The following is a 25,139-nucleotide window of genomic DNA, read 5'->3' on the forward strand; positions in this document are numbered from 1 at the left end:
CAAGTAATTTCAAAAAAATGAAATACACTGCGTATAATTGAAAGTATGATAAACTGAACCACTGACTCACAGCTCGTGAGCTGTAAAGCCACGTCAAGGCACCAACCTCTTTACAGGCCATTCATACACCTTTCGTACGTGTGACACATACAAAACATTCACACCGCCAGCCGCGGACCCATCACATTTCAACACTCACACCAGCAGACAGCGCCATTCAAGGGCCCATCACTTTCACACGCCCACATTTCTGACATTTCAACAACACAAAATGATGGACTGCGTGGAGTGTCACTCACCTAGCAGTGTGTGTAGTGACCAAAGTAACTACTCACACACCGCCAGCCGAGCGCCAGTCCACCGACACCACCACCCAAGCACCAGACCATGCACACCACTAGCCAAACACCACTCAGCGCACACCGACAGCCAAGTACCACTCCACACACACCACCAGCCAAGCAACACACCACGCACACTGCAAGCCAAGCGGCACTCCACACACAACGCCAGCCAAGCACCCCTCCGTGCACAGACAGCCAAGTACCACTCCACACACACCGCCAGCCAAGCGCCACTCCACGCGCACCACCATCCAAGCACCGGACCATGCACACCGCCAGCCAAGTAGCACTCCATGCACACCACCAGCCAAGCGCCACTCCACACACACCACCAGCCAAGCACCACTCCACACACACCACCAGCCAAGCGCAACTCCACACACACCGCCAGCCAAGCACCACTTCGTGCACAGACAGCCAAGTATCACTCCACGCACACCACCAGCCAAGCGCCACTCCACGCACACCACCAGCCAAGCGCCACTCCACGCACACCACCAGCCAAGGACAAATCCAAACACAACACCAGGCAAGCGCAAGAGCACGCACACGGCCAACAAAACACCAGACCACGCACACCGCCAGACAAGCACCAGTCCACAGACACCGGCAGCCAAGCGCCAAACCATGCACACCGTCAGACAATGGACACTACACGCAAACCAACATCATACTTTAGTTTTTTTTGAAAATAAAAGAAAAACAAAAACAAATTGCAAATTGATACAAATCTACTAACTCAACAACTACACTAAAAAGACTACACAAATGCAAACTTTGAAACTGAACAATAAGACCAACCAGTTCACTTTACCACTCATTGATACTCCCAAAAATTCTTTTGCGTGTGGTACAATCTATAACAAGCAGGTACACACAGCCCGGGGTTTGAAGGGCAGTCAGGGCAGTACATACGAACCTCCTTCCGCAAACCTCTTCGCCAACAGACTCTACATCTCCGACTGGGAAAGTCTTTTGAGGTTGTAGGAGGAATTTGACCAGGAAAATGGCGATCTTTCAATCTGGCAATATCCTCCACCACTCCAACTCTAGGAACACTTGCCTGTTCAACTAAAACAAAGCTGCCTATTACAGACTCCTGAAACTTTTCAAAAGTAATCTTTGACTGGGGACAAGATTTCTGGAATACAACAAAAGCATTAAAGGTTGCCAAGTGGAAAAGATGGATAGCCAACTTCTTGTACCAAATGTAAGCCTTACGAAGAGCAGCATACGGTTCCAACCTCTGATCTACTCTGTCAACACCACCCATGTACTTATTGTAGTGCATTATGCACACAGGTTTGCGCACTTCTGCAACCTGACCCCAAACAGTCACCGGTTCAGTGCTTTCATCATGTATTGTAGTCAACATGTAGACATCTCTCCTGTCTGAAAACTTCACAGCTAGAAGCTCCTCACAACGCAATGCACTACACTGTCCCCGAGCAAGCTTCTGACACACAAGTTCTTTTGGGAAACCTTTACGGTTTGAGCGGATTGTGCCACAAGCAACAGTGTCCACTTTGCCCAATTCCCTGAACAACCGCACACCAGTGTAGAAGTTATCGACATACAAATGATGGCCTTTGTTAAAAAATCCACGACCAAGTTCCCACACAATTTTCTCAGTCACTCCAAAAGTCGACGGACAACCAGGGGGGTTAATCCTGGATTCCTTACCAGTGTACACCCTGAAATTAGAGACATATCCAGTCTCACTGTCACACAGCATATACAGCTTGATTCCATAGCGTGCCCTCTTACTAGGAATGTATTGCCGAAATACCAAGCGGCCTTTGAACAACAGCAAAGACTCGTCCACTGCAATTTCTTTCCCAGGATAAAAGATCTCAGAAAATCGATCAACGAAATGATCAATGACAGGCCGAATCTTGAAAAGACGGTCACAATCAGGGTGATCTCGTGGCAAAGCAAGACTATTGTCAACAAAATGCATCATCCGAAGCAGAAGCAAATACCGATCACGACTCATGACTGCCGGAAATATAGCTGTAGCCATCAAGGGACTAGTAGACCAATATGAAGCCATTGATGGTTTCCTAAGCAAGCCCATCAAAAAAGTTAAACCCAAAAACTTTTTCATCTCCTCCAAATTTGTGGGAGTCCACCGGGTAGCTCTAGCGTGGGGCTTAAGGCTGGCACTGTTCACCCTCAAAAAATTTTCAGCATACAAATTAGTCTGCTCTACAATCTCTGCCACAAACACATCATCCATAAACAACTTGAAAAAATCAATAGGCAAAAAGTTTTCTGTGTTCACCCTACACCCTGGAACACCAGTAAATTCAGGCAATGCCGGCTGCACCATGCCTGGTGCAACCCAGAGGTCAGAACTTTCAACATCAAGTCTTGCAGCCGCAGGCTGCCGCCCAGCTGCCTCTCGTCTCACTGCACCAACTGGAATACTAGCAACCCCAGGCTGCAGCCCAGATGTCTCTTGCCGCACTATTGGCACAGGAATGTCCTCCGCAACCACAGACACAACAATGTCCTCTGCAACCACAGGCGCAGCAACGTCCTCCGCAACCACAGGCACATCATCCACACCAAAAGTAGCTTCATCAGCACTCAGAGTGTCTTCATCATCAGATGAAGCCATGCGTAGAGAAAACTCACTACCTGAATCTTCACCTCCCACCTCTGGTTCAGAATCAGAGTCAGACTCTGGACCATGGTCAGAGGAAGAATCAAAAAGCAATCCAACAACTTGCTGAGCAGTAATCCGGCGGGTAGCCATTATCCTTACAAATAAAGGAGTCTGCACAAACAACTCAACAACCCCAACACTGCGCAAAGTAAGATAAAAAATGTAAGCCTTTTTCAAAAAAAACTAATTTTGAAAATATATACAATTCACTTACAAGACACAACTACACTCACCAGCACCTACTCTGCAAAGACACAGCAAAGAGGCAACGATATCCCACTAGAAAGAAGAAGAAAAAAAACTTACATCTACAGAAGGACACATCAAAAACAAATGCAAAACATGTTTTACAATCACAACAAACAGAAACCAAACATACTCATATTTTACTACACACTTTGCAAAAAAATACAATCACAGTACAATTGAACAAAAAAGAGGTCTCTTACCAAACACATACAACTACAGAAACAGCAGAACAACAGAACCACCAGTAACGGAACCGCACACTGCAACACTCTAAAGAGAAAAAAAAACAATACACATTAGAAGAAACAAAAACAACACACATTACAACAGGCTATGTCACAAATGGGGGGTCTGTCCCCAAGGGGGGGAGATTATAAATCATTATAAACGTGGGCCCCCTGGAAGCAACTCTACGGAGGGCAGAGAGCCCAAATAAAGACACGGCAGAACATACTTTTGAAATGGGCACAAGGAAGCAACCCTTGGCCAAGTGGTCGCTCCCTATAAAAAAAAAACCTGAAGTCTAGTGGGCTTTTCTACCCCCCCTGGATCCATAAACGGTAAAAAAAGTTGAGGGGGGGGCAGAACAGTCTACAATATTTATAATGCCCCCTGGAAGCGACCCTTCCCCAAGGGGTCGCTTCCTTTTCAAAATACAAACAAATCCCTGGTGACTAGTGGGCTTTTCTGCCCCCCCCTGGGTGCAGATCGGCCAAAAAATGGCCAATCTGCCCCAGGGGGGGCAGAAAAGTCTGAAAAATTATTTATCCCCCTAAGGAAGCGACCCTTGCCCAAGGGGTCGCTTCCTTTATAAATATACATTATTCCCTGGTGTCTAGTGGGCTTTTCTGCCCCCCCTGGGTCCAGATGCGGCCCAAAAAACGGCCAATCTGCCCCCAGGGGGGGCAGAAAAGTCTAAAAAAAATATTATGGCCACTAGGAAGCGACCCTTCCCCAAGGGGTCGCTTCCTTTTCAAATAAAAACAAATCCCTGGTGACTAGTGGGCTTTTCTGCTCCCCCTGGGTGCAGATCGGCCGAAAAAACGGCCGATCTGCCCCAGGGGGGGCAGAAAAGTCTGAAAAATATTCTATGCCCCTAAGGAAGCGACCCTTGCCCAAGGGGTCGCTTCCTTTATAAATAAAAATCAATCCCTGGTGTCTAGTGGGCTTTTCTGCCCCCCCTGGGTCCAGATGCGGCCCAAAAAACGGCCGATCTGCCCCAGGGGGGGGCAGAAAAGTCTGAAAAATTATTTTCCCCCAAAAGGAAGCGACCCTTGCCCAAGGGGTCGCTTCCGATTTCAAAAAAAAAGTAATCCCTGGCTCTAGTGGGCTTTTCTGCCCACCCTGGGTGTAGATCGGCCAAAAAAACGGCCGATCTGCCCCAGGGGGGGCAGAAAAGTCTGAATAACATTATGGCCGCCAAAGGAAGCGACCCTTGCCCAAGGGGTCGCTTCCTGCACAAAAACATATGCCCAAAATCACTCCCTGGTGTCTAGTGGGGCATTCCTGGTGCACGATCGCGACGCTGTGCGCGATCGTGCACCAGGAATGCCCTGCATTGGGACATCAGGGGAGAGGAAACACAGTTTCCTCCCCCCCGATGCCTCAAGGCACCGAAAACCGGCCCCCCCGCCCCACCGGAGCACCAAACACTCACCTTGCTCCTGGACGTGCTGGAAACAAATGGCTTCCAGCGCGTCCAGCGCTTCCTGATGACGTCGGCGCGCGCTGTGCGCGCTGACGTCACCAGGAAGCGTGGGGGGGCCAGGGGGTGGCAGCGGAAGGTCTTCCGCTGCCACCCCTGCAAAAACAAATGTGATCCCTGCACAAGGGGGGGAGCGCCAGCGCTCCCCCCCAGGGCTGTACTGATGACGGAGCGGTTCCGTCATCAGCACAGCCCAACCGATGCTGATGACGGAACCGCTCCGTCATCAGCATCGAAGGGGTTAATACCGAATCCTTCCCTACATCACGAATGCCTAAATACCGGTCGGTAACGGTAAAATTTACTGAATTTCACCCTTACCGACTGGTATTTGGGCCACCTACATCGGGCCCTATATCACATTTGCATGTATGTCATTCCAGTATCATCACTCGGGACTCAGGAGTGCGCCAAAGGCTCCTAACCAGTGCTCTAAAGTACAGAGCATGCGCTGTTATCTGGGTCTACCCTTGCTAATGGGAGTATTGGCCCCACGGAGGGGTCAGGCGCTACCTTTGGTGCCTTCTACCATTAGTTTCAGCACAATAGGGATCGCAGGCCGGTGGCCATGAGTTTCGCCTGCAGGTTTTTAATGTAATTGATATGTAACTGAGCCCAGCATCTGCACTGCTCTAGGTGTCCTCTGTCTAATAGGCTTTCACCGGAATCGGCCCCTGAGCCGTATTAATGCCAAGGTCAGCAGAGCTTACAGACCCATACATACGTGTGGGGTGGGAGTGGGGGTGGGAAGAGGGGGATAAAGGACGTGAAAAATTAGACACTTTCAGTATCTGACACTACCTGAGGCAGACTGTCCACTAGGAAAGTGGAGATAATTAGCAATAGTTTGGTGTAGGTGACTCTGCCCAGCCAAAATGCCCTTCTGTGACACCGGCTCAATGCTTGATGTGTGACTGACTCATCTCCAGAGATTGATAGGAACCTGCTGTTTCAGAAATCTTACAGTTTCCATATAGTCCCAACGAACAGAGGCAAATGTATCCTGTATTTTGGTTAACCAATTTCATAACTTCTTTACCACTTAGGGTCTCACCCTAGCAGGGCCCCCCTGAGCCTCCATTAGGGAGTCAAGGGGCACGCACATGTGGTGCCCCCTCCAAGTCCATGCACCGTGTGGCAGGTACCACATGGTGCCCGGCACGCGGTGCATGGATGTTTATAGACATGGATTTTTCTATTGTGGCTTGCGCTGGGGCCCTTTTCCGGGCCAAAGCACAGTAAAATGCATGTTTCTGACCGCCTTCATGGCGGTCGGATCGTAATATGGTGGGTAGAGCCACCTACTAAATGACACTTGTCCAACCGCCATCGTAATGAGGGTCTTTGTTGGACAATAAGGCAAGCGTAAAACATGGAAACACTTGGCACAATGCATTCATGTTGTCTTTTTGCTTTATTTTTTCCTCTTTTCCTTTGTCATTTCTTTATCATTTGTCTTCTTCCCTATTTCATCTTTCTTCACCCTTACTGTATAATTTTACATTTTTGTGTTGCATCCCCTTCAGGTGACGAAGCCTTAAGACGTCCAGGGAGCGCCTCCGAGGACAAAAGACCACTTCTGGAGACGGGCAGACCCAGTAGGAAAGAAACTGGCGGAAAAGAACCCCAAAGGTGACACCATGAATCTGGACCCTGCCAAACCAGAGATCAAGACGGCCACTAGAGTGACAGGGGGGCCCGCTACCCCCAGGAAAGGACCCCCAAAATTCAAACAGAGGCAGACTAGGCAATTTAAGAGCAAACCTCCAAAGAAAGGCATACAAGGGTAAGTTAGAGGTTGTTCTTTTCGTAATCGATTTGTCGTGAGTCTGGGAATGGAGTAGTTTTTGCATTTCAAGCAGAAGTACACAAGACAATCCCTTTGACAGCACCTGTTTCTTGGACCCATTTGGCCTTGGAGTAGTCTCTCCAGGCCGCAGGCAGGTGCCTTCGAGCAGTGATTATGGGTAAAAAATGGGCGCCTTGTCTTTATTTCAATAAATAGTCAATATGTCCTTTCCGTGGCAGTCTTGACGGCCATTGACTCTTTCTTCTCTACTTCTGCCTCGGTAGGGGTTTTCAGCCACTACCAGTATTTCCAAGAGACTGGGCGGGAAGGACATCTCCCGATTTTCATAACAAACCCCTCCAGCTCTCACCAGGCCGAGGCACTTTAAAATACTCCATGATATTCTAGTTCATTAATCCTTAATTTAAAGTTGGTTCCATTGACTGCGTCTTCCATTCTGGCCGGGCCTACACTCCTCCTCCAGGGAAGCCCGGCTTCAAGCAGTGATCAGACAGCCCAAGCCGCCCTAATCTTCGGGAATCTGCTCGGTTTACGAGCAGGCTCTGGTGTACCGTGATCAGTGCGTCTCAGACGCCAGCCAGCCTGTAACAGGGCTGGGGCGGGTCGAAGGTTTCAGCGATGTGTTTCTAACTGGGAGTTTCACGCGGATCTGAATCCATTCTGAGCGAGGCAACATATGGTAAGATTAGTTATTTGGTAAAGGGAACGTTTAAAAACAAAACGTTTCAATGTCAACAGTTTCGGTTTTTGAATTGTAAAAAACGTTTCCCTCAAACTTCACTCTGATACACAGAATTGGTATGCAGCAGTTCATGCTTCCGTTTACACACACGCAACATGTTTGCAGGAGGCGCTACATCTTCCTTCACGCACACCATACATTTATAATGTATAATGACTGCCGTCAGCAGTGCGAATTTCGTTCCACACAAAATAGCATCAGTCAAGTACTCAGAGGTGCTTCAGTGTGGCAGAAGCCCTACAAATCACACACACGCACGTGCAAGGCTGTAGCTTTCATCCTGCACATAACGGGTATGTCACCAGTAGCAGTGCAAGCTTCCCGCCCTTAGACAGGACCATAAAATGGACCGCGCTAGGGGGCCAGATGTAGTTTAGAGTCGATCATGACTGGGAGAAAAACTCTCCCAAAAGTAGAGGAAAGGGACACAATGCTCTTGAAGCTCAATAGAACAAATAATATCACCAGGTAGAGCTAGCCGGAAACTCCAGTTACAGCAAAACATTCACTGCTTCTGTAGGGCTGTTTCCCGGCTACAAGCGTCCCTGCTTTTGACTGTTCGTAGCAGGAGATACTTTTTGGAACCCGTTAGAAAAATGATTCAAACTGTGGTAAACACGTCATATTACACTGACTATATTTTATGACTAGCAGCCCGCCCCAGCGTTGCCTGGGGCAGAAAGGGGCTGGGGGCAGTACACCGGCTCCCGCCCCGAACCCCTCCCGCACCGACTCCCTCCCGCCCGACTCACTCGTGCCCCCCCGCCCGACTCACTCGCGCCCCCTTCCGCCCGACTCACTCGCGCCCCCCTCCCGCCCCGACTCACTCGCGCCCCCCTCCCGCCCCGAATCACTCGTGCCCCCCTCCCGCCCCGACTCACTTGCGCCCCCCTCCCGCCCCGACTCACTCGCGCCCCCCTCCCGCCCGACTCACTCGCGCTCCGACATTTGCATCACACAGTCTCACTTTCCCTTTCCTTACCTGTGCCGCCGCTCCTCACTGCACAGCCGCTCGTCACTGCACCGCCCTCCTCCTTCGTCATCACGCACGTCGCGTAGCGGCCAGCGCTAGGTCCCGGCCGGCGCTACTTTCAGGGGACTACTTTGTTTACAAACTTAATTTTTTTAATTTACTTTTTTTTTTAAATTTATATTGCCTATGTCCATCTACACACCTGACATTTTCATAGATGTATCGGGTGTGTCGATTGGCGCTGTGGTTCCCGAGTTTACCTGGCCAAAAGGTGCAAGTTCTCTCTTTATAATAGTAGTATGGATTTGGAGCTTCAAGGAGAGGACAGAATGCTGCCCTGCAAAAGGTATGCATGACAGTGGACGAGGCAAACCTCAGCTCCAGTGCTGACAAAATTGAAGTTCATGAAACCAAATAGAAGTTTTATTCATATCAATTTTCAGTACTAGGCAAGGGGTGTGACTCGTAGAAGATAGAGTCATTAGCCAAAACACCAGGGCTGTAGACTATTAATCCCCTATATTAATGATCAGGCATGCTCAGCTACTGCACTGTATTTAGCAAAGAATATGCTCAGGTAAGCACAGCCCTGAGAGACCTCACCTAACCAAGCAAGGGTCTACTTTATCTGTTCACATGTATGTGAAGATACAGCCAGCATCCCAAATCTCGAAGGACTATTATATGGCATACTACAATCCAAATGTATGACTTTCACTGCAGACTCAGTAGACTTGGGGACCATCCTAGCTCAAAACATGAAAGGCCAGGGATCAGAATGGTGGATTATACCGTACGAGAGCCTACTAGACTCTGAAAAAGCAAACACCCAGCCACTAAATGAGGGTCTAGTTGGTGCATGAAACCTTGATCACTAGCATATTTTTAAGTGCACCTTAATGGTGAGAAGAAGCATTAATGTGAATATGATATAACACAGTGTTTTCCATGAAACAACTTCTGGCAAGCAGAACAGCTGAACCAGTCAGTTGCCAGTCAGTTGCCATCTAAACTTAAGTACCATTGTTATGCAGGGTCAGGTAAATTCTTCAACCCTAATCAATATTACATGGGAGGTTGTTTTTTGCTGAGTCCTGTGCATTGCACTGTAATGGCTCATTCGTCATTGAGCTACCATTAGAGCAATGGACATTTGGACGTCCTTAGCAACAACACACGATTGCTGACTAAATATTTTGTTCAGGGCTCACAGACACACTACAGGGAGTGGACAAGAGGGACACATCCCTAAAACTAGGCTGGTAACGCCTGTTTCCCCCTCAGCGTTGTCTATTTCTCACTGGGGTATTGGCATGAACCCAAGGGAATGAGTGAGGAGTTATTTTCGCGCTCCCTAGGAATGTCGTGGTTTTCTTCCCCAACTGTTGCTTTAGAAAGGCAGTGGGGAGGAAATTAGTGTGTGATTGGGGACGTGGGTGAATACTACGGGTGCACCTCAGAGGAGAGTTGACTGTGGGGTCTACCAAGGAAAGAAGGCTGCCCCTTCCAAATTTTGTTTATATCAATTTACAGAGATGAACTCATTTTTCTGGTGGAAAAAAAACCAAATCATTTCCATGCCTGGTGTAGCACTGTAGACACTCTTTAGCCTCTGTCTCAGCATTGCATCTTTAAAAGTGATTATTTCCCTCTGTCTCAAGTTACAGAGTTGCTGGGCATAGGTAAGGATGCACAGCCTCATCAGGTCTGGCCTTCCATCACCTGCCCTAATACCAGAGATTCTACTTAGTGTGGAGCCCTCGCTTTGATTTTTTTGCTATATAACTCCTGTAACTAGATACACACTTTATCAGGGCAAATAAAGATGTTCGGCCCCAACCAGTCTGACATTTTTTAGGTCTAACATAGCGCAGCGCTCATGCGCTGCTCTATGGGGAGGCTTCTTATAAGCACTCCAAACTTCCCACAGACTTCTCCGTGGGATTTAGTTAACTCCCACATATTTCATTGGCCATAGCGTGTGTCTTTCCAAAAAGAATGCACGCGAATGGCCGAAGGCCTGTGTTTGTCTCACCTTTTGTTGAAATGTTCCCTCCCATGGCGTTTGGCTCTCGGGAGCGAGCAAGGGCGTGCATTGTGGCATCTGCATTCTTCCCTTGGGTCATGTTACTAATGTCAGCGTGGTTGCTGGGCTGTCACTTTTGCGGTTGGGTTTCTTTTTTTTTTTTCTATGTTTTAAGCTGCATTCCTAGTGGGCTTTTTCAAGCTGCATATATTTTAGCATAAAACTGGCCAGAATTTGTTTGCATGTATGACACACAGTTTTTTTTAATTTGCACTAGCTACAAACACATGCTTTAAAGCTGAAGCTGAGAAAACTTCTTATATTTAGGCTTCGACCCGGTGTGAAGCCGCGCAGGTTATGGAGGTGTTTATGAAGGAGTTGCATGGAGTAAACAGCAACTCCCTATTGTGGCACATAAAGCTGAAACTGAGAAAATTAATTCTGGTGTGAAGCCGCGCAGGTTACGGTGGTGTTTATGAAGGAGTTGCATGGAGTAAACAGCAACTTCCTATTGAGGCATATACTGGAATTTGAAAACAAAATGGTATAGTGAGGAATGCAGTGTTAGTTTGGCCGATAGTAGTAATCTTTTAAGTGCACTTGCTAAGGATGAACGTCTAATGGGCCCCGTTTTAATATAAATTGTAAGTGCTGTTGAAGGAGTTGCATGGAGTAAACAGCAACTCCCTATTGAGGCACATACTGGCATTTGAACTGAAAATGGTATAATGAGGAATGCAATGTTAATTTGTCCGGTAGTTCTACTCAATGCAACATAATGCCACTCAGTACCACATAATTACACGTCACATAATTACACTCTATGCAATGCAACACAAATACATTCCATATAATACCACTCAGGGCCACATAATTACACGCCACATAATTACACTCTACTCAATGCAACATAAATACACTCTACAAAATACCACTTAGTGTGACATAATTACATGCGACATAATTACACTCTACTTAATGCAACACAAATACACTCCACATACCACTCAGTACCACATAATTACTCTAGTCAATGCCACAAAAATACACTCAGTGCCACATAATTACACGCCACATAATTACACTCTACTCAATGCAACTTAAATACACTCCACATAATACCACTCAGTGTCACATAATTCTATGCCACATAATTACACTCCACTCAATGCAACATAAATACACTCCACATAATAACACTCAGTGTCACATAATTATATGCTACATAATTACACTGCACTCAATGCAACATACACTCCAAATACCCCTCGGTGCCACATAATTACAATCTACTGAATGTAACATACACTCCACATAATACCACATAATTATACGCCACATAATTACACTCTACTCAATGCAACATAAATACACTCCACATAATACCACTCAGTCCCACGTAATAACACACCACATAATTACACTCTACTCAATGCAACATAAATACACTCCACATAATACTACTCAGTACCACATAATTACTAGTCACATATACACGCCACATAATACCACTCAGTGCCACATAATGTGGTAAATATTTAATTACCGTCCTAATTTCTATGCAGGTAAGTACTAAAAATAAAATAACTCAATCGGAAAGAAAGACGCAGAGTCCGTGGTGTTAGAGTTCTTAGGGGTTTTATTCCTTAAAAAGGAATGGTTCTTGAACCGGATATCGGGTTCCTGACACCACTGGGGTTCAGGAAGGGATAGAGCCATGCTTTATTGATAATACATAACTTTTATACTCAAATCATATAATGGAAACCAATACAGTAGGCGTAACAGCTGAGAGAAACAAGATAAGAGCACACACGTGTTAGCAATACGTAATCAAAAGGCGTGAACTAGGCGTGAACATAGAGGTGTGTGCTAGAAACGTCACAAATCTCGAATGCGGGACCATTCTCATGTAGAATAGTGCAACTGGCAGGGCGACTATCCAGTCGACCCCTTTCTCTTTACATATTTTAGCAAGACGTGTTTTCAGTGTCTGATTGTGCCTTTCTACAAGGCCAGCTGCCTCGGGATGTCGGACGCAATGGAATTTCCACTGGTAACCTAACAGAAGTGAAACCTGCTTCATGAGCTCGGATGAGAATGGCTGTCCGTTATCTGAGTACACGATACGAGGCAAGCCGTACCGTGGGAAAAATTCTCGAACCAGCTGCTTGGCAGCGGTCGGGGCAGTGTAATCTGGGACTGGATATGCTTCGGTCCAACGGGAAAGTGCACAAACAACTACGAGGACGTACTTGAATCCTCGACAACGTTCCATCTGGATATAATCCATCTGGAGGACTTCAAAAGGGTGATCGGGGGGATGAAATCCACCTTGCTCTACAGGGACACTTTTACCTGGATTGAACTGACAACAGATCATGCAAGTACGCACTTTCTGCTTTGCTGCTGCTCGTAAATGTTTGTAGTACCAGAGATTCTGTAAACTGTCTAACATAGCTTTTTCTCCTAGGTGTGCTGGACTATGTGCTGTATTTATTATGACTTGAACCATAGAGTCGGGGAGAAACCATGTAGATTTTCCCTTCGTCATCCATCCCTGATCTGTCTGGATCCCTCCTAGTTCAGTCCATTTCTTTATTTCGTCTGAAGTAGCATGTGTCTGAATATCGATTACATCTAGTGTGGGATCCCTCACTGTCATACAATGTGTCGGCACTATGATCTTTGTTACATCAGTTGTCTGGGTATGAGTCAATGCTGTATGTTTTGCTGTTTGGTCTGCCAGGTCATTACCCTGGGAAATAGAGTCTGTAACTTTAGTATGTGCTTTACACTTCATGATGGATATGCCTGAAGGCAAATGTATTGCTTCTAACAGTGCTTGAATAAGGGGACCATGTTGGATCTTGGCACCGTGAGAGGTCAAGAAACCTCGTTCTTGCCATAACACTCCGAAGTCGTGTACGACTCCGAAAGCATAACGTGAATCGGTGTATATGTTAACATTTCTGTTTTTGGCTAGTATACAGGCTCGGGTCAGAGCGATAAGCTCTGCTGCTTGAGCGGACAGTGTATCAATACGATGTGTTTCTTTGACTTCAGTTTCAGTGGTCACTGCATATGCGGCTACTAATTCTCCTGTGTTTGTTCTCATACATGAACCGTCCACGTAAAGTGTCAGGTCCGGATTTGTCAATGGAACGTCTGTTAAGTCTCGTCGGGGCTTTGTTACTGCATTAATGATCTCTATACAATCATGCTGAGCTGAATCTGTCATAATCGAAGGTAACAATGTTGCAGGATTTAGAATGTTACAGCGTCTGATTTCTATGTGTGGCTGGAATAACGTTAATTCATAACCTGTCAGTCGTGCTATAGTCAGGTGTTGAGTCTGTGTTCGGTTTAGAAGGACCTCTACAGAATGTGGAACTTGTACTGACAATGGATGTCCTAATACTATTGAGTCGCTTTGTCTGATTGCTAGGGCTGTCGCTGCAACTGATTTTAAGCACGCAGGCAGAGCCTGGGCCACTGAATCCAATGTACTTGAAAAATAAGCACAAGGCTTATGTGAACCTGCTTGATCTTGTGTGAGGACAGACAACGCTGTACCATCACGTTCTGTAACAAAAAGTGTAAAAGGTTTGCTGTAACATGGTGTCGCTAAAACTGGTGCTTGACATAAAGCTTTCTTTAATTCCTCAAAAGCCTGTGTATGTTCCTGAGTCCAAGGGAGGGCAGTCGAAGTCGCTGCCTCCTGTGTTGTCAACTGAATGAGTGGGTTAGCTAGAAATGCATACTGAGGAATCCATTGTCTGCAGTACGAGGTGAGGCCTATAAAGGCCCGCACTTCCTTTTGTGTCTGGGGTTGTGGCATATTTACAATTAACTGGATGCGGTCAGGAGTGAGCTGTCTCCCCACTTTGGACAGCAAGTGACCCAGGTACACAACTTGCTGAACACAGAATTGTAGCTTCGAAGGAGACACCTTGTGTCCCTTGTCAGCTAGAAAATGTAGAACTGTCAGTGATGCTTGTTCGCATTCGTGTTCACTTCGTGCGGTGATCAGTAGATCATCGACGTACTGTAATAAGGCAGTGTTAACTAGCATTTGGATACAGTCAAGTTGTCTTTTCAGTGCTTGGCTATAGATGCTGGGGCTTTCTGTGAATCCTTGAGGTGCGCGTGAAAATTTGAAACTTCGGCCATTTAAACTGAATCCGAAGAGATATTGGCTCTCTGGATCAATGGGTACACTGAAGAAGGCGTTCTTGAGGTCAATTACAGTGAAGAACGTCGCTTCTGAATCAATAGCAGTCAATAAGGATGAGATGTCGGGAACCACAGGATACTGTGGAACAATGCATTTATTCAGTTCTCGTAAATCAATCACCAGCCGATATACTGGCGGTGCATTGGGATCAGTACGTTTAAGAATCGGAATGATAGGGGAATTACAGATATTGGAGTCGGTTTCTACGACCACTCCTTGGGCAATGAGCTCTTCAATGATTTCCAGTAAAGCCACTACAGCATCGGGTGGTAACTTGTATTGTCTGATTCGTGGTAAAACAACTCCTGGTTTGAGTGTAACACGGTATGGTGTAATGTGCATACAACCTACATCGGTTGGGCCTTGTGCCCACAGGTGTTTCGGTACATTTTTCAATCTGACATCTAACTCTCGTAATACATAGTGACCCTTAAAGTCACGTAGAAAAAGTCTAACTCCTTCCGGAGAACAACATATCACTGCTCCTAGAGCCTTCAACGTTTTGATACCTAGCAAGTTTTCTGGACATGATTTCGTTAGTAACAAGTCTGTAACGCGTGATAATGGACCTACTGCTAGGGGGACTGGTTTTGATACTTCATTTACAATAGGCTGTCCTGAAAAACCAAGGGAAACATTCTGTGAGCCTGAGAGGGGTGCCCCTGGGACTTCATCATGGCTGATTGTTATGCGGCTTGCCCCTGTGTCAATTAAAAACTTTCGGTCTTTTCCCAATACTTGACTGTGTACATAAGGACCCTCTTGATCTACAGGAATCTCAATAAGAGGCAAGCCAACCTCCCTCTCTAGGCTGTTTCATGTGTATCGCTGATAATCGGGGTAATCAGATTGGGCATACTGATACATCTGCTGTGATACCTGCTGCGTCGCGGCAATGGGCTGTGGCTGTGATACCGCTGTTGTCTGTACTGTATGTGGTGGAGCATGCATAGGCTGTGTATTCTGTGAAGTCTGTTGCTGGACCTGGTCTTGTCTAGGCGGACGCGGTCTTTCTTTAGTTTTACCTGTTGATATATTGTGTTTCAGGACCGGACATTCATGTACGTAGTGACCTGGCTGTTTGCAATAGTTGCATGTCCCTTTAACGGGAGCTGCTGAATTACCTGTCTGGGTCGCACCCTTTCTCTGACCGTCGGCTGGGACCGACTGGGCCACTAACATTTTCATTTTCGTGTCTTTCATACGTCTCTGTTCGTGATCCTGTTCTTCTCTAATTCTGTTCTGATGATATTGTAACATTTGTAACATCTGGGATGGCGTATTTGCTTGCCATGTACTTTCAACTTTATATACACGGTTCTTAACTTGTGTCAGGGAATTCTCGACTAGTTTTGTTACGAAGAGATGTGGGTATGACTCGCTACCTGGTTTCAGGCCACTATTAATAATGAAACATTTCTCGAATCTTGAATAGAAGTCACTAGTATCTTCATCGTGTTTCTGTTTACAGGCTGAGATTGCGTCCCAGTCTTCCTTTTTAGTTGTCAATAATCTTGGCAAAACCTGTACTATTAGACCTGGTAATGCTTTAGCTTTGTCCCCAAGGCCTAGCCCGGGGGTACGAGCTTTTTCCTCATCTTCTATTTCAGTCCAAATAATCTTTTTATCTCCCACCTCCCATTCTTTTTCCTTCAGTTTCTCGTAAATGCCGGTGGGCAGCAGTACTTTTAACAATTTCATAATATCCGTATACGTGTAATCTCCCATGAGTAACATGTCCTTAAGTTCTCGGTGAAAACCTGCAGGGTCTTTATCATGACAGGGTACTAGTTTCTTCATTTCTAACAATTCCAACTTTGTTAAAGGTGTGTACACAAACACACGTTCCAAGGCATTATCGGCATTCATAACTGGGTGTACTTCTCGTAAAGGATTCTGCCTGTCAAAATGAAACATTTTTCTTTCTGGGGGCGGAGCGGAAACATATTGTGGGCCTAAGAAAGCGTTATATCTGCGTCGTTGTTCTAGAATTATTTGAATTAACTTGGTACTTAGGCCTCTCCATCTATTCATAAGTAATGCTTCCAATGTATCAGGTAAGGGACCTGGATCAGAATGTTGTTGTCTGTATAACATGATGAGATGCTGAATCATGTACACACCAGCTAGTTTCTGCTCGTCTGGGGAAAGGTTCAGAAATGTCTGTGCTACTGTATCATCATTGTATATGCTAGTATTGTCAGCCCATAGTACTGCTGACCGGGCTAGTTCTTGTTCATCCATAGAATTGAGTACATGGTACCCCATTTGTTCTTGAAGACTTTTATCGGTACCTTGAAACAGATATTCAGGAGAACTCGGTTTTGATATGCCAGAGAGAAAAACTCTCTTGCTTTCTGGGCGAATGCCTTTCCTAAGGTAATTTCCCTTACCCACATACGCTATCATTTCTTTAGCCGTGTCAGGTTCTTCAGGTCCGTCCTCCTCGGAGGAGTCATTCCTGTCACTTTCTTTTTCTTTTTCTTGTTCTTTTTCGTGTATTTCTATTACTGCTTTTCTGATTTTCTTGTACATGCTTGCTATACAATTCAGTTTATCATGTTTTCCCTCGGCTATATTTTGACCCCACTTGTTTAGTGCTTCCATCTCTTCCTGGTCTACTCCAGGCCTGTCTCGTTCTCTTATTAAGCAATTTATAAAGAAACGTAATATACAACCTTGAGTGTCAACTTTCTGGTGAGCCAGGGCCTCTTTAATACTTTCAGGATTCTCCCCAGTCTGAACAAAATGATATATTCTATCTAGGTGTTCAGTCATTCCTGGAAATAACACTAGGTAATCTGCAACTTTTCGTAAGCGTAGCGATGCTAACAACATTCTATCGTCTTTACCGGGTACTGGATCATATCTGCAAATTGGAAGGGGATCTTTAAGCATGTCGAAACGTGGTGTTTGGGGTGTACGTTGCTTCATTATGTCCCTAAGGTTCAATCTGTGTGTCGATGGCGGAGTCTGGGGACCTCCTGTCGCACCTCCTGAGGTGGAGACTTGAAGATTGTGTGTCTGTGGAGTCGGTATCTGTACCTGAACTTGTCTCTTACTAGGATCAGGCGCAAACGGATTTAGAATATTAATCTTAGATGTGGGAAGTGGTGGAGGTGGAGGAGCAGGTGGAGCAGACTGTCGAACGGGTGAACTTTGTTGCGGTAATGGCTGGACATTGTCTTGGAGTAGGTTGCCACCTCCGTCACCGTCAGTAGGCGGTACGTGGGCACGTGGATTGGTGTAAGCGGGAGCTACATCGTCTAGATAGGAAGCAAGGAATATGTCTTTGGTGGTCCTGTGATTTACTTTAGTTGGAACCAATGGTGGCGGCAGATCTTTCGGTATTTCTGAAGTGGCTTTAGGCAAACCCTCGGCCACAAAGTACATGCCATTTGCAAGAGTGTTTCGCATGCGGTCTACTTGTTCTGCTTTTACTCGGATCCCTTCATTAACTAATTCGTTTTCTCGGACTTCATCCGACTCTTCTCTATGTTTATCTTTTTTTCGGAGTGCTTTTTCAGCACGTTTATGTGATTCTTTACGCCACAATTCTATGGCATCTTTCTGGGATTGTCTGGCTTTCTTTTTCCATAGCGCTTCTTCTACTCTCAAGATGCACTCGGCATCCCACGTTCCTGTAACGGGCCATCTGTGTCTCTCTTCTAGGTGCTTGGTATAATCGGCCCATAAATCTAGGTATAGTATGGCATCTAAGCCATGCTTATGGTACATAAAATTTCCAGGAGTGTCCCTAGGTGGGATAGGAATTTCGTCCTCTAGTATCCCTTTCCTAGTTCCGATCTGTCTTAATTTATTGAAAAACGGCATCTTGTTACTTAGTACTGGATACTCGATACTTGTTACTTACTCTGAACACAGCTAGTTACACAAAAACACAGTAATGTACATCAAACAATCACTCATACCACGACATTAATCACATGAAAACATTTTGAACACATATGACTACCCTTGATACTAGATGTACTGCTAAACAGTACAGATACACTGTTGAGATCAGTGCAAGAACTTGAATGCTAGATGTACTGCTAAACAGTACAGATACACTGTCTAAAACAGTGCAGACCGTGTTTGTGTACCCAAACCCGTCTTTACCGGATACATAAATGTACCCGTCTAGATGCGTCCCCAGCAATGGTACTCACCGGGAAGCACGGAACAGAAGGCCTCGGAAAACTCGACTGGACTGGACCGGACTGGACTCGACTCGACTCGTGAATACTTCGGAACTGGTGGGCCTCTTGACACCTCGAGCCTTGCTTCTTTCGGCTAGGCTCTGGTCGGGATCCTCCGCACTCCTCACCGCCTCGTCTGGGTGCTGATCGCAGTCTCCGTCACCTCCGTAGGCCTGAGGGAGATACAGGAAATCCTGCGGGTACGCGTAATTGTCCGTCTTGACTTATGGCAGGGGGCAAAGGTTGCAACGCACCAACTGGCGCGTGAGGTGGGGGAGGGGTCCCTGTTCGGGCGCCAAAATAATGTGGTAAATATTTAATTACCGTCCTAATTTCTATGCAGGTAAGTACTAAAAATAAAATAACTCAATCGGAAAGAAAGACGCAGAGTCCGTGGTGTTAGAGTTCTTAGGGGTTTTATTCCTTAAAAAGGAATGGTTCTTGAACCGGATATCGGGTTCCTGACACCACTGGGGTTCAGGAAGGGATAGAGCCATGCTTTATTGATAATACATAACTTTTATACTCAAATCATATAATGGAAACCAATACAGTAGGCGTAACAGCTGAGAGAAACAAGATAAGAGCACACACGTGTTAGCAATACGTAATCAAAAGGCGTGAACTAGGCGTGAACATAGAGGTGTGTGCTAGAAACGTCACATGAAAGTGTCACAAGTGGGTGGGTACATAGCAGAATCTGGCAATGTCAGCAGAAATCTGAGATCTGGATGCGCGCGCAGCTGCATGACGTGTGATTGACGTGAAGCTGGAGGATGCAGGGGACTTGACATTTACACTAGAGGAAAGAGACAGAAGTCTGGCATGTCAGATCAACTCGTTCCTATATCATATCTGATATCTGTTGTTTGGGAACCATATTATCTAGAGGGAAAGGTCTCTTGGGCAGAGGCTATTCTATACTGACTGTGAGTGCGTGTATAAGCGTCTACGTGTCTGCATGAGATGCGAGGGGCATGGGCCTACCATGGTAACAGGAGCTATGAATTACTTGCACGGAGACAGTGAGGCCGGGCCCTTTGCTCTGCAGCTGGAAGGATGTTTACTTGAACTAGTAGGCAGGAATGTATTTCTGAGGAGCGGAACAGATAATTCGAAGGTTGAATACAGTCTTGGCAGGCAACAGGCTGAGCTAAGCGCCGTTAGCCGCGCAGGGAGTAAGGTAGAGGTCACGGGTACAGAGGCAGGCCCAGGCTGAGGCATTCAGAGTCAGAAGGCAGGAAAAAGGCTTGATGGCAGAATTCAGGGCCTACTTCGCCAGAGCTGAAAAACGTGTAAAGTACACCACATAAAGACGTTGGCAAGGCATACTTAGGAACGGAATATTCAACCCATTCAGGGTGGATCTGAAAGAGGACATGTTAACGTTGGACGCAAATGTATTTGCGTCTTCATAGCTGGCACAGGAGGGAAGTTACATGCACTTTAAGCTCGTACATGGAGACGGTGGGGTACACGTTAGGGAACATTTCTTGACCATAAAATTTATATTTCCTCAGCAGGTTATGGAGGTGTTTATGAAGGAGTTGCATGGAGTAAACAGCAACTCCCTATTGTGGCACATAAAGCTGAAACTGAGAAAATTAATTCTGGTGTGAAGCCGCGCAGGTTACGGTGGTGTTTATGAAGGAGTTGCATGGAGTAAACAGCAACTTCCTATTGAGGCATATACTGGAATTTGAAAACAAAATGGTATAGTGAGGAATGCAGTGTTAGTTTGGCCGATAGTAGTAATCTTTTAAGTGCACTTGCTAAGGATGAACGTCTAATGGGCCCCGTTTTAATATAAATTGTAAGTGCTGTTGAAGGAGTTGCATGGAGTAAACAGCAACTCCCTATTGAGGCACATACTGGCATTTGAACTGAAAATGGTATAATGAGGAATGCAATGTTAATTTGTCCGGTAGTTCTACTCAATGCAACATAATGCCACTCAGTACCACATAATTACACGTCACATAATTACACTCTATGCAATGCAACATAAATACATTCCATATAATACCACTCAGGGCCACATAATTACACGCCACATAATTACACTCTACTCAATGCAACATAAATACACTCTACAAAATACCACTTAGTGTGACATAATTACATGCAACATAATTACACTCTACTTAATGCAACACAAATACACTCCACATACCACTCAGTACCACATAATTACTCTTGTCAATGCCACAAAAATACACTCAGTGCCACATAATTACACGCCACATAATTACACTCTACTCAATGCAACTTAAATACACTCCACATAATACCACTCAGTGTCACATAATTCTATGCCACATAATTACACTCCACTCAATGCAACATAAATACACTCCACATAATAACACTCAGTGTCACATAATTATATGCTACATAATTACACTGCACTCAATGCAACATACACTCCAAATACCCCTCGGTGCCACATAATTACAATCTACTGAATGTAACATACACTCCACATAATACCACTCAGTGCCACATAATTATACGCCACATAATTACACTCTACTCAATGCAACATAAATACACTCCACATAATACCACTCAGTCCCACGTAATAACACACCACATAATTACACTCTACTCAATGCAACATAAATACACTCCACATAATACTACTCAGTACCACATAATTACTAGTCACATATACACGCCACATAATACCACTCAGTGCCACAAAATTACACGCCACATAATTACACTCTATACAATGCAACATAAATACATTCCATATAATACCACTCAGTGCCACATAATTATACGCCACATATTTACACTCTACTCAATGCAACATAAATACAGTCAACATAATACCACTCAGTACCACATAATAACATGCCATATAATTACAATCTCCTCAATGCAACATAAATACACTCCACAAAATACTACTCAGTGCGACATAGTTACACGCCACATAATTGCACGACTCCATGCAACATAAATACACCCCACATACCACTCAGTACCACATTATTACACTCTACTCAATGGAACATAAATACACTCTACATATTACCACACAGTGCCACATAATTACACGCCACATAATTGCACTCTACTCAATGCAACATAAATACACTCCACAAAAATGCACTCTATGCCTCATACCACCAATCAACATAAGCGCACTCCAGACCATGACACAATTTCACTAAGCATAATTTCACTCAACACCACAATTCCAGGTTACACAATTCAATGCTACAGATTTCCAATACACACCACATAATTACACACCAAACAACTTAGTTCAACTCCACAATCCACAACATACCTCCAATCAACACCATATAGTGGCACCACCTAATGACCAATCATCACTCACCACCACCATTTTGCATCAGCGCACCACCTAAGCATCACCTAAACATCACCCAAGCATCATGTCAGTCTGCCCTTGGATTCTGGCATCTGTTGATTAACCCCTAGTGTCCGTCCGCTGCTCGTACTCTAATTAAATTACTGTTTTCCAGCCTCCACTCCCCCGTTGTTTATGTCCCGCTCCCCCATAACAAAAAAAACTATAACAAACAAGCATGAGAACAGGCAGGAAGAAATTGCCAGCAGTGCAAGTACAAAAAATATAAAATACATTTTTTATGTTAAAATCTTTTTTTAATTAGGTTGTTCAGTTGGATATAATGCCGTCTTCGTTTGTATAAAAGTAACAAAAATGCTTAGCACTTTTTATTATAAGTTTTCAACATGATGCACAGCAGCCACAATGCTCTACTACAACATAGCCAAAAGTTCCGGCTAAACATATAAGGTCCTGAAGGTGAGGCCTATTGGCTATGCCAATGCTTGTCTTCTTAATACTACTCCAAAGATTCTACTTTAGCCCTCTCTTTTCTCTGTCACTGGGCTTACTATCCTGTATTTTACTAAATGTGTGACTGTTTTCACTGCCAAGGCTTTCGACGTTACTTATCCCTATTACATTTTGATATACCGAGCTAAGCAGGTTCCTTTTTAAAAGCAGCATCAAAATTGGCCATGGCTTACAGAATCAGATACTGAATGTTTTACAGGACGAATGTCTAACGGCCTAATGCAAACAACAAACTATACATCCCCTGGCAGGTCCGGGTTAGCATATGAAATAGGTTAGTTATATTCCATTTATGCTGCAGAAAAGATGCTTTGTAAACTCTGAAGGTGAGTTTCGAATGTTTGTCACCATGGGAGCACAATCTGAAAATACAAGTACCCAGGGACATTAAACATTGGATGAGTTGGTACAGCAAACACAGACCGCAAGATAAGAGAGTAAAAGGCTGCTGTATTGGGACAGGTCTGTTAAGTACAACATAAGCTGTAAAACCCACCTTATTATTAGAAAACATGACCTAAGCCCACCCAGCCACCCTTCAAACTCCCTAGTACCTTCCCAAATCCAGCCAAGCACCAATATCATCTATTCAGCTCACAGTTTCTTTCAGACCACCATCCTTTCCAAATATTCCTATTTCTTACATTCCAGTCACAAGCCCTGAACCATGGCCATCTTTCTTGCGCTCATGATGTCACTACTTGCTCTTCCCTCTTTTCTCCTTCTGAGCTGCAAACATCCACCTGGCAACGCCCCAGCCCCTTCGGACTAGTGCCTCAGAACAGCTTGTCCTGCCAGTGCCTGTCCTATACCAGCATTATTCGGAACCCAGCCCACCAACCTAGTACACCAATAAAGCGACCCAAAAGTAATGATATGGAAATAGCTTTAAAATGTAGCAAGAAAGAACCTCCCTAACCTTCCAAAAATGCACCCTTCTTAGAAAACTCCCAACTGGTTCAACAGAAATCCCTAAACCCCTATCCCTATAAGACAGCAGGCCCTCTCCAAACCCTTACATCAAGGTGATGGGTTGGTGGGAGGAACCAGAAAGCCTTCCCCACCCAAAAGGATCAAAGCCTTTCCAGGGAAGAGGTCAAAATGATCCTATGCTGACATCAAATGTAGCCTAGCCCCAACTTAGCACCCACACACCCTATCACTAACTGGACTATCCTGGGCCACTCACCACAAACCCCCAGGGGGTGGGATGGGAGAATATCAAAAGGACTCCCCTCCAGGTGCCCCATTTAATAAGGCAAGGTAAAATTAATATGCAGTTTATATTTTAAAAAGAATACATTAATAAACTCACAACTAGAGGAAGGGAGAAACAGAGTGCGTGCAGAATGAGGGTGAGCTGGAGGAAGCAGCAATCAGCCATCGTGGCGATATGGCAAAAGGTCAATTTTACCCAGCTGAATTGACTGAAGATGAGGACTAGAACTTGTCACCCTCACCATGCACAGTTCTATGCCAAACACCGCCTGATGGCAGGAAAGACCCTGGGCATGGAGCCTGGATGAAGGTGAGGAAGGAACATGTTCGTAGGTTTGCTTTCCATATGTAGGAAGAAGGCATTGGCAAATAGGGCAGCTACTAGGGTTACCACCTTTTCCAGAGAAAAATACCGACCGTTTGTTCACATTTTAAGATTCTGCAAATGAGCGGACATGACACTTAAATATAACTTTATATAAAACCGTCTTTATCCATTTTTAACATGGCCTTTCAGGGATCATTAAGGCAGCTCTAGAACAACACTTTTTACAGTGTGTGTTTTCTTCTTTTATTTACTGTGCTAAAGTACGTACTGATAAGGGAAAAAATACCAGTGCTTTTTCCCAATTTTTGTTCCAGCCAATGCATTAAAATAGTAGTCATACTGGTAAAAAGTCAACCAGGTGGATGGGAATCAGTGTGGCTGTGTCACAGGAAGTAAACAGTAGTCAAGGGGACCACTGTGAGCTCTCACTGAAGTATTCCAAAATAGAAAACTTTTTTTCTTTTTAAGCAGCCCAGGTTCCTTAAAGAAACTGCGGATTCTTTAAGTTTTTGGTTTTGGAAAGCAATCGTAGCGATGGTGGTCTACTGTCCCTTGCAGGAGATCATCACAATCAAATCGCAACATGCCTAATTAATGTTAATTAAGCAAATCCTTCCGAACCCCCCTCCACCCCCCCGTGATTTTGTATTTTGTGGGCTGACCTATTTGCACATAGGTCAATTTGCAAATTTCAAATTGCATTTCCAAAAATTTGGTGCACAATTTATGGCTACTGTTTGCTAACGCTTAATATATTTAAAGAAAGTTTCAAGTA

General features: G+C 45.1%; 1 protein-coding gene across 1 annotated transcript in view; it reads left to right on the plus strand.

The window, feature by feature from the left end:
* PDE6G (phosphodiesterase 6G) overlaps nt 1–25,139 on the plus strand; it is a 275,741-nt gene that overhangs the window by 214,643 nt on the left and 35,959 nt on the right. Inside the window, exon 2 of the mRNA XM_086928787.1 lies at nt 6,496–6,755. Coding sequence (XP_086784913.1) covers nt 6,610–6,755 — 146 coding nt within the window. The 5' untranslated portion in view covers nt 6,496–6,609. The remainder of the gene's footprint in view (nt 1–6,495; nt 6,756–25,139) is intronic.

Source organism: Lissotriton vulgaris, chromosome 7 (assembly GCF_964263255.1).
Source record: "Lissotriton vulgaris chromosome 7, aLisVul1.2, whole genome shotgun sequence".
NCBI lineage: Eukaryota > Metazoa > Chordata > Amphibia > Caudata > Salamandridae > Lissotriton > Lissotriton vulgaris.